General features: G+C 40.2%; 1 protein-coding gene across 6 annotated transcripts in view; it reads right to left on the bottom strand.

The window, feature by feature from the left end:
* Positions 1-1,417: 1,417 nt before the first annotated feature.
* Positions 1,418-9,542, bottom strand: part of CTH (cystathionine gamma-lyase) — a 23,595-nt gene continuing 15,470 nt past the window's right edge. For 2 of the 6 annotated variants that reach the window (XM_007104399.4, XM_055084521.1), the window contains 5 exons: positions 8,675-8,827; positions 7,256-7,377; positions 5,248-5,300; positions 2,307-2,445; positions 1,418-1,987 (listed from right to left, as the gene is read on the bottom strand). In XM_007104399.4, coding sequence (XP_007104461.1) covers positions 1,961-1,987; positions 2,307-2,445; positions 5,248-5,300; positions 7,256-7,377; positions 8,675-8,827 — 494 coding nt within the window. In that variant the 3' untranslated portion in view covers positions 1,418-1,960. Of the gene's footprint in view, positions 2,446-5,247; positions 5,301-7,255; positions 7,378-8,674; positions 8,828-8,919; positions 9,516-9,542 lie in introns of those variants that run through there. The other 4 variants (XM_007104400.4, XM_007104398.4, XM_055084520.1 and 1 more) reach the window with 4 other exon arrangements.

Genomic DNA, 9,542 nt, shown 5'->3' on the forward strand with positions numbered 1-9,542 from the left:
TATTGCTCACCAGCTCAGGCAATGGATAGACCATATATAAAAATAGACCTTTGACCTACCATCTGCAGCAATCGCCCCAGAAAACCAACTCCTTATCTACAATAAATAACCCAGGAAGCCAGCTGCTATAAGTCAGATGTGCAGGAAATCTGATTGCTGCCTCTAGTGACAATCCAGGAAACTAAACAATAACTTCTGTAATAATCAGCCCCAAGTGGTTAGGACTTGATTAATAACTGACAGCTTCCTTAATTTTTGTCCCTGCTTTTGACTGAGGACCAAACCTAGAAAACCAAATATGCTCCCCTACCCAATCCCACAGGATCCCCACTTCAAGTCAACCCACCCACCCCTTCCCTAGGCCAACAGCCTCTAATCAGGGCATACTTGAAGCCTTCTCTTTTTACACTACAAAGCTTTTTCATTCTTCTGTCTGCCTTTGTTTTTCTTAGCTTTTTTTTTTTTTTTAACATTTATGACAGTGATTTAATGTTATTCATTTAAAAGTCATCTAACAGTTTTAAATACGGAAATTTTTGTTTCTCATCCACATTAACAGGCATTAAAATTTCTGCAATTCCTATACTCTGCCTTCCTTTGAGTCTGCCAAAAAACAAGTGACAGTAGCTGACTCCCTTGTAAGCTTAGAATAAATAGCCTTTGCTTTTCTTATTCAAATGGTCATTTGTTTATCCCCACAGCCTTAAGGTACTGAAATGGCAAGAAATCAAGTCTTCCAGAAACCACAGTGGGATATAACCAGCCTCAAAATGCTGCTACCTACAGAGACAGAATGTCCAGGGTCCATACACATAATTCAGAAGTGCACAATACATAAGAATATGTATTTGTATGTATTCTCCTCCTACCCAGCACTATTATTAATCGAGCTCAATGATAGGCTCCCCCGCCCCAGCCATGCCCTTGGGCATGCAGGATCTTAGTTCCCCAAACAGGGATCAAACCGTGCCCCCTGAAATGGAAGCATGGAGTCTTAACCACTGGACCTCCAGGGAAGTCCCAATGATAGGATTTTTTTAAACTGAAACAAATGGTGATAGCAAATGTGACTGAAAGCCTTTAGTACAAACAATTTTAAACATCCAATTACTTGACTTACGACGTATTGACAATAATTTGCTGATTATGCTTCTAGCTATGAAAGTATTTCTTCCTTTAGCCTCAACAAATTTAGTTTCAGATAAAAATATAAGAAGTAATATTTCTCTATAAAAGTGGCTTTTGACCTGCCCTGTACAGATTTTATAACTAATCTGCAAACACTAAGATTTGAGCATGATAATTACACAGTTGAATTTCTAAAAATTAAGTGGCTGAGACCTCTAAGAGTTGGGAATGAAAAGGGCCCAGGAATACAATTTAATGCCACATAATACAGAAATATCACAATGGGATACATTTGATAATTAGATTTATTTTTTTAAAAAATAATAAGTACAACCTTAAATCAGTAGAATTTCACAGACTTTTCAGATATTTGATTTTTGGCTTATGGTAATTAAGTGTAAACCATTGCTTTGAGTGCTATTTTCAACAATATACAAAATCACCCTTGATTTAAGAACATTCATTTAATAATTTAAATTCCTCAGAAAACATCAAAAATGAAATATCATTATATTGTAAACATGATCAATATAAATCTTAAGCTTGAAAAAAAGAACACAATCCCCAATAGCAGCACAAATCTCACCTCCTTCAGAGGCAAATGTATATCCAAATTTAAAAAAAGATCTTAACAATTGACTTGTCAATTACAATACCGGAAAGAGGAAACTTTTTAACAGGAATGATCCCAGGAAGATTACAGTTGTGAAAGGTAATAAGGTGCCTTAAAATTTTCACTTGAAAATTCTGCAAAGGCTCATTAATGGTCCATTCAATTATTCAGAAGTTTTGATCTTCACAGGAAGCAACCTCTAATAGCAGTTCTGGAATGCTAGTTGTGACTTGCATTTGGAGGGTGCTGTATTAACGGTGCACAAGAAAAATATGTTATAAAACCTTCAGGCAAAGACTTCACCTCCTCCAAGAATTCTTTTGTGAAGACTACATTCTTTTAAATCTGCATTTCGACCGAGTTCCCTATACATTTATACACCCTGTATATTGTAATAAGAAAAGAGAAAACGTTTACAGACCACTCTATCAACATAGTAAGGCCACTCTATAAACATAGTGACCCGCTGCCCCCAAGATTAAGTGCGCACGCGTACACACACACGCACGCACACACACACACACACACACACACACACACACACACAGAGTAAAATAAAACTTACTGCTGCCTTCAAAGCTTGATCTAGATCATCCAGTAGGTCTTGTTTATCCTCTAAGCCCACAGAGAGTCGAATCAGTGTGTCACTAATTCCAAGGACTTCTCTGTCGCTCTTAGGCACTGAAGCATGGGTCATGATTGCCCTGAAAGAAAGAACAAGCAAAATTTTGATCACTATATTGTAGCAGGGGATGCGTGTTTCTATCTCATAAATTGTAACTATTTTCAAAATTTTTCTACTCTAAATATCAAATGCTTCATACGCCTACAATGTTTCACAGGCAAAAAACTAAGGAATTGTGAAAATTATCATTTCTAGTCATGATTTTAAATGAACACAAAGATCTTTAATTGTTTTCATACCATCAGTAAGGTATACTCAATCGGACACTGAAGGTGCCAGTCAAGCACCCCCATGCAGGAGGGGAAGACATAGCCTCCAGTGTGTGGATTTTAACACCAACCTGAATGAGGCCTTGGCCAGAAGTCATACACCCCATGACCAACCAGCTGCACTTATAAGAGGCCTCTTGGGTCAAGAACTGGTCAGAATTAATTCCTTGTGGATCAAAGGACCAACCCAGAACTGGACCTTCTGAGGCAGATCAGGGAAAGACAACCTACGATCACTGGTAGCAATCACTAAGCATTAGGAATTAATTCCAGCACATAACTCATGACACAGAGGCCTCAGAGGATGTTCAAGACCATGTAGCAACTCATCGTCATAGTCAGCATGTGTAAGGGTAGAGCACCTACTATGGTTCAGGCTCTATAGTAAGAACTGGGAAACCAAGAAGAATGAGATATTTTCTTTACTCTAGGTAACAAAGCAGGAGCTAAAGACTATGACGATTCACAAACCAGAACAGTCTACAGCAAATGCCAAACAAGTATGGACAATAAGAATTGCCGGAGTTCAGAGGAGGGAGAATCTCTGTGGGCTGAGGCATCACGGAGGAGAGGCCTATAGTTGTAGGGCGCGCTTAGATGTACACTGCCCCCAACACTCAACCATCCCCTTCCACCACCAGCAGAAGGAATCACTTCCTCCTACCCACTTCGGGCCCATGCAAAGAAAGTCTGAGTTGTGTCCAAAGTAAATGAATAGCTTCTTTTATCACTCTAATGAAGTTTTACATGCAAACATCCTCCTTAAAATGTTCTGCCTTTTTAGGCTCTTACTTCCTTAAAAGAGAGTGAATGTGTAGAAATAAAACTTAGGCTTCTGGGACCAATAGACTTGGGTATGAATCTCAGCCCCTCCACATATTGGCTGTGTTGGGCTTGTAAAAGTTACCTGTCCTCAGTCAATTTTCTTATCTCAGTACACTGTTACCCATATTTTACAATCGAGAAAACTGAAATTGAGAGTGGATAAGTAAGTTTTCTAAGGTCACCAAGTTAACACACACTGTTAGGCTGGGAGACCAACCCAGTACATGTTGGCTCAGCTTCCTCCCCACTGACTGCAATGCTGCACTGGTTGCAGCGTTGTTGGGAGACACAGAATGAGGGGGATAAAACAGACAAGCTCTAACCTAAATTTATTCTTCCACTGGCACTGGGGTTAGCACCTAGCTGGAGCTCCTGAGGGCCAAGCAACTTTAAACCACATCCCTAAATAAATCAAGTGAGGTCTACTTTTAAGAGAGCCTTAAAGTAATATACATTGCTTTACTACGAAAAATAAACAATTTCATATGCTGAGTGTGCCCTCTTGTGAATCCAGACTTCTTAGCAAGCATTTTCCTGAAAGACTAACAAAAACCTCTATGGCTTATCTTAATTATTTGAATCATTATTTGGGCTTCTTTTTTTTTTTTAAAGATTATGAAATTGCCTGACTCTCCGCATGAACTATAAACTACTAAACCAGGGCAGGAAATGTGCCTAAATTTTAGTAATCCCTGACATTCCTCTGCACATAGTTATTTCAGAAATGTTCAAGAAAATTAAAACATAGAAACATACCATGCATTTAATACAGTTGAAAATTAATAGGTAATGATATTGATTTATCCCTGCAATAATTATAATATATGGTCATAGAAACATAAAAAGAAAAACAGGGTGTAGCTCAGGAATGCTTGCTGGGACAGATAATCATTAAATAATAATCATTATTTTAATTATTAATACTATTTTATGGATGAAAAGATTGAAGCACAAAGGTTAAGTGATTGATGTTCTCAAATCCAGATCGAGGCTGCTTTAACCTCTCTGCTCACAGTTTCTGACGCAAAGCCTCAAGAGTGAAGTTGCTAACATATTCCTGTGTGACATTTGATTCATCAGCAAAACTTTCTGAATCGTTTCCTTGTCTGTAATATAAGTTGGACTCCCTGATCTTAGGCTGTTTTGTGTTCTAATATCCTCTGGTGCTTTGATAAAATTAGATGAATTGGTTGGGTCAGTTAATGAAGGGTCAGGAATACAGTTCGATTTTGGGTTTATGTCACAGACGACACAGAGCCATTTACCCCACAGAGAACAGAAAACAAACAGACTTGATGGTAACTAGCAGGGCTCTCCTCTGATAAATAAGAGTGTGGAGGTTTTTTATCAGAAACACATTCTCCATTTCCCCTGGAGTCTTGAAATCAGCCCTTCTGGTACAAAGTCTCCAACCTCCCTTCCAGAGCAGAGTGGAGTAGAACAAGTAGCCCTGGTTTGGAGGTCAGAGGATTACTGCTGGAATCTCCTTCAGGCAAATAGGAAAAAAGCAAAATTTGGGAGGACGCAGCTTACTGTTTAGTAGCCCCCATTAGATTTTTATTAGGGTCTCCATTCTATGGAGTTAGAGTCCATTCCAACTAGATAGTGCCATGCTGCTCTTATTGTTAAACATCTTGAATGATCCCCGATTTTATCCTACTCCTTTTCCGAACAATCATTACAGCTGAAATCAAAGTTAAAATACTGAGAAAAACAGAAATACTTACGGAAGCTCAGCAAGACTTTCATATCCTCCTAAGCTCTCAGCCAGCGTAAATAACTATGGCAAAGAAAATATTAATATAAATCTTCTACTAAAATAAAAATACTAAAATCTAAAAATAAATGTTGTTAATAAAATGGCCTTGGGACGGGGGATGGAAAATGGTGCAATTATGAATAAACTACAAGTTGGATAAAAACTTGGAGAAAAAATTAGAATAAAATCCATAACAATGATTTCACCAATTAGACTTTTTTTAAGTTAATTAATTAATTTATTTTATTTATTTTGGCTGCATTGGGTCTTTGTTGCTGCGCGCAGGCTTTCCTCTAGCTGCAGCGGGCAGGGGCTACTCTTCGTTGCAGTGCACAGGCTTCTCATTGTGGTGGCTTCTCTTGTTGTGGAGCAGGGCTCTAGATGCATGGGCTTCAGTAGTTGTGGCTCTCAGGCTCTAGAGCACAGGCTCAGTAGTTGTGGCGCACGGCCTTAGTTGCTCCACGGCATATGGTATCTTCCCAGCCTAGGGCTCGAACCTGTGTCCCCTGCATTGGCAGCAGATTCTTAACCACAGCGCCACCAGGGAAGCGCCAATTAGACATATCATGTGTTAACTTTTAAAACATTAAAAGTTGATCGGTACTTCCCTGGTGGCACAGTGGTTAAGACTCCACGCTCCCATTGCAGGGGGCCAGGTTTGATCCCTGGTCAGGGAACTAGATCCCACATGCATGCCACAACTAAGAGTTCATTTTAAAACATTAAAAGTTGATCGGTACTTCCCTGGTGGCACAGTGGTTAAGACTCCACGCTCCCATTGCAGGGGGCCTGGGTTCAACCCCTGGCCAGGGAACTAGATCCCACATGCATGCCACAACTAAGAGTTCATGTGCCACAACTAAGGAGACGGCAAGCCGCAAATAAGGAGCCCACGTGCTGCAACTAAGGAGCAGGCGAAGCGCAACTAAGGAGCCCTTGAGCCGCAAGGAAGGAGCCCACGTGCCGCAACTAAGGAGCCAATGAGGCACAACTAAGGAGCCCTTGAGCTGCAACTAAGACCCAGCACAATAACATGAGCTCTAAAACCTCAGAATTATTACATTTGAGACCTAGCTCTGTGGTTACCGTTTAAATAAAATGTCTATCAAGTTATACAAACTTACTCATTAATATGTATCACTTAATACATATTAAATATAATTTAATTTAATACATATTAAATATAAATTAGTACATCTATTTAACCCCTTCCTAGGGAAGAAGGGAAAAAAAGTCGGTTGTTGTATTTAGTGTTTATAGTGTCATAGAATTTCACAACATGTTAAAAATTCTTCTCACAACTGTGTTAAATCAAATGTGCACTACTATATTTCTGATTTTAGAAGTGGACAAATTTTAGAACCAATAGAACTTTGACTAATCCAGCAGCATCCTTTATTTTTAGATCTGTAGTATTTAAAACTCAGTCTTAAATACATACTGCATGAGCTCAAAGTAAGCCCAAAGTATGGAGTTACACAGGCCTCTCTCCCAGGGCCCCTGAGAGCCTCCTGCCTCTGAACATTAGGCAAAGGCCTCCCTTCCGTCACTCCAGGCAGATGCAACCTGGGTGGCGCAGGGAGTAGAAAGCCATTCCTCAGGTGGATTTCAGAACAGCCTTTCAGCATTGCACTGACCACACACTACTGTGGTTTCAAATAATATTTCATTTGAAAAGACGGTTCACTTTAAATTTAAAAACCAATGGATTAGAACATTCTGTCTCTCTCAAATGGATGGCAGTGTCTGCAGAGTTAAGTAAGTTAAGTAAGCAGATTCATATATCTGCTACTGCATCACTCTTGTTTCAAGTGATTTTCCAATCCAAAGCATTTCATGACAAAGAGGCTTGTGGGTGTGAACTCCAGGTACAACAACATTAATATGAGTCGGGTGAAAGTGAGAAATAATGACTATAATAATGCTATAAGAAGGTCTTAACGTCTACAGTTTAAAAAACTATTTTGAAAGTTTACCTTTACGCTCTTGAGGAAAGTCTCAGCATGTTGAAGGGAGCCCTTGATATAAAAGGTGATCATCCCTGGGCAACCTGTGCACTGACGCTTTGCCAGCTCATGCTGAGGATGAGAGGGCAGCCCTGTAGTCATAAGGTATAATGAATGTCTTATTTTAGAGTCAAACATGTAATTTCAGAACAACTACAAAATCACCATTTACTTAAGTCAACTGCAAATAAGCCTAATAATGAGCTTTATGCCATGTTGACATCTGACCTCTTGTTCTGGGCCCTATCTATCTCTCTAGCTTCATTTTGACCTATCTTTTCTGGTCTCTCCTTGCTCTAGCCATGCCAGCTTTCTTTACACCAGTGGCACCACACTCTTTTTCATCTCGGGACTTTTGCATATGCTGTCCCTTTAACCTGGAACATTCTCTCCACTGACTGCCCCCTTCCCTCTGTTAATTATATCCTCTGTAATTTTTTGCTTAATATCTGTCTTATCCACCAGACTAACTCCATGAGGAGAAAGTTATTTCTTTTATTAATAATTGGATCCTAGTTCTGAGTGCAAGGCCTGGCCCATGGTTGGCATTAATAAACACTTATGGAAAAAATCTGAAATGTCTTGTCCATGACCTTTTAACAAATGCTACCCATTCCTCAGGGCACAACCCAAAACTTTTCTCCCTTCCTCCATTCAAAATGCACACCGGTCAACAGCTCTATACCTAGTGTACATATTAGGGCATTTAATCTCATATGTATTTCTGCCTTGCCTTATCTAAATTCCTTAAGGGCAGGGATCAAGCCTAATTCTCCTTTACACCCAAGACTACATGGCTGCACACCTCAAAAGGGTTTAAAAGAACGATTTACTTAAGACGACCACAATTTAAAAGTCTGGTAAAATAAATTCAAAGAGTAACATGTAAGTCTGATAACTCACATGAGCATTTCTAGATGTTGTGAGAGGTGAAGAAATTCCAAAAAAAAGTAAGAGAATTTCGGGGGAGTTTTGGTACCAAGTATCAAGTCTCAATCTATATCAGATAAAAGTTAGAGCTAGTGCAGAATATCAAACTGATAAGATTACAAGCAAATTACTGGAAAGTACAAGGTTGCAATCGTGGAACAGGTATACACAAACCTTCAAGCTAAAGACAGGAACATCTAATATATAAGATTAATTTTTTAACATCCAAGCAACCACTAGACTATAGACAACTCTAGGCCAGAGATCATGTCCATCTTCTTTACCATCAGACCCACCAAAAAGCCTGACACACAGACACACAAAAAGCTCAATAAGTGAACAACATAAAAATACATGAAAGTACCTAACTTACAAACAAATGTTACATAAACAGGATGCATAGGATAACACTTAAAATCCTAGTGTAAGCATATGTGCTTAGAAAGCAGATTAACATACCGGGATAAATAACCTTTTCTACCCAAGGATTTGACTCCAAAAACTGAGCAACAGCCATTCCATTTTCGAAATGCTTCTCCATGCGGATTTGTAGAGTCTTCAGACCTCGATTGCAGAGGTAACAGTCAACAGGAGATGGAACTGCTCCAAGAGCTGCAAAATGAACATGTCCTGCATTAGTCTGAAGGTGAGGAGGCACACAGAAAAGCCTCTCACTGCTCTTTTTCATTATAGTAACTCTGAGAAGTTAGCTACAAAGCCCAATGTTTGAGTTTTAGTGGGAAAAATTAATATATCAAATTAGAAACATGAGAATGAGGCATAAAACATGCTTAGTGAAATGCACTTTAAAATGAGAGGGGAAGGCTTCCCTGGTGGCACAGTGGTTAAGAATCCAGTTGCCAATCCAGGGGACACGGGTTCGAGCCCTGGTCTGGGAAGATCCTACGTGCCGTGGAGCAACTAAGCCCGTGAGCCACAACTACTGAGCCGGAGTGCCACAACTACTGAAACCCACGTGCCTAGAACCCGTGCTCTGCAACAAGAGAAGCCACCGCAATTAGAAGCCCATGCACCGCTACAAAGAGTAGCCCCTGCTCACCGCAACTAGAGAAAGCCCACGCGCAGCAACGAAGACCCAACACAGCCAAAAATAAATAAATAAATAAATAAATGTATTTTTTTAAAAAAAAGAGAGGGGGGCTTCCCTGGTGGCGCAGCGGTTGCGCGTCCGCCTGCCGATGCAGGGGAACCGGGTTCGCGCCCCGGTCTGGGAGGATCCCACATGCCGCGGAGCGCCTCGGCCCGTGAGCCATGGCCGCTGAGCCTGCGCGTCCGGAGCCTGTGCTCCGCAACGGGAGAGGCCACA

The sequence above is a fragment of the Physeter macrocephalus genome, chromosome 4, assembly GCF_002837175.3.
Source record: "Physeter macrocephalus isolate SW-GA chromosome 4, ASM283717v5, whole genome shotgun sequence".
Lineage (NCBI taxonomy): Eukaryota > Metazoa > Chordata > Mammalia > Artiodactyla > Physeteridae > Physeter > Physeter macrocephalus.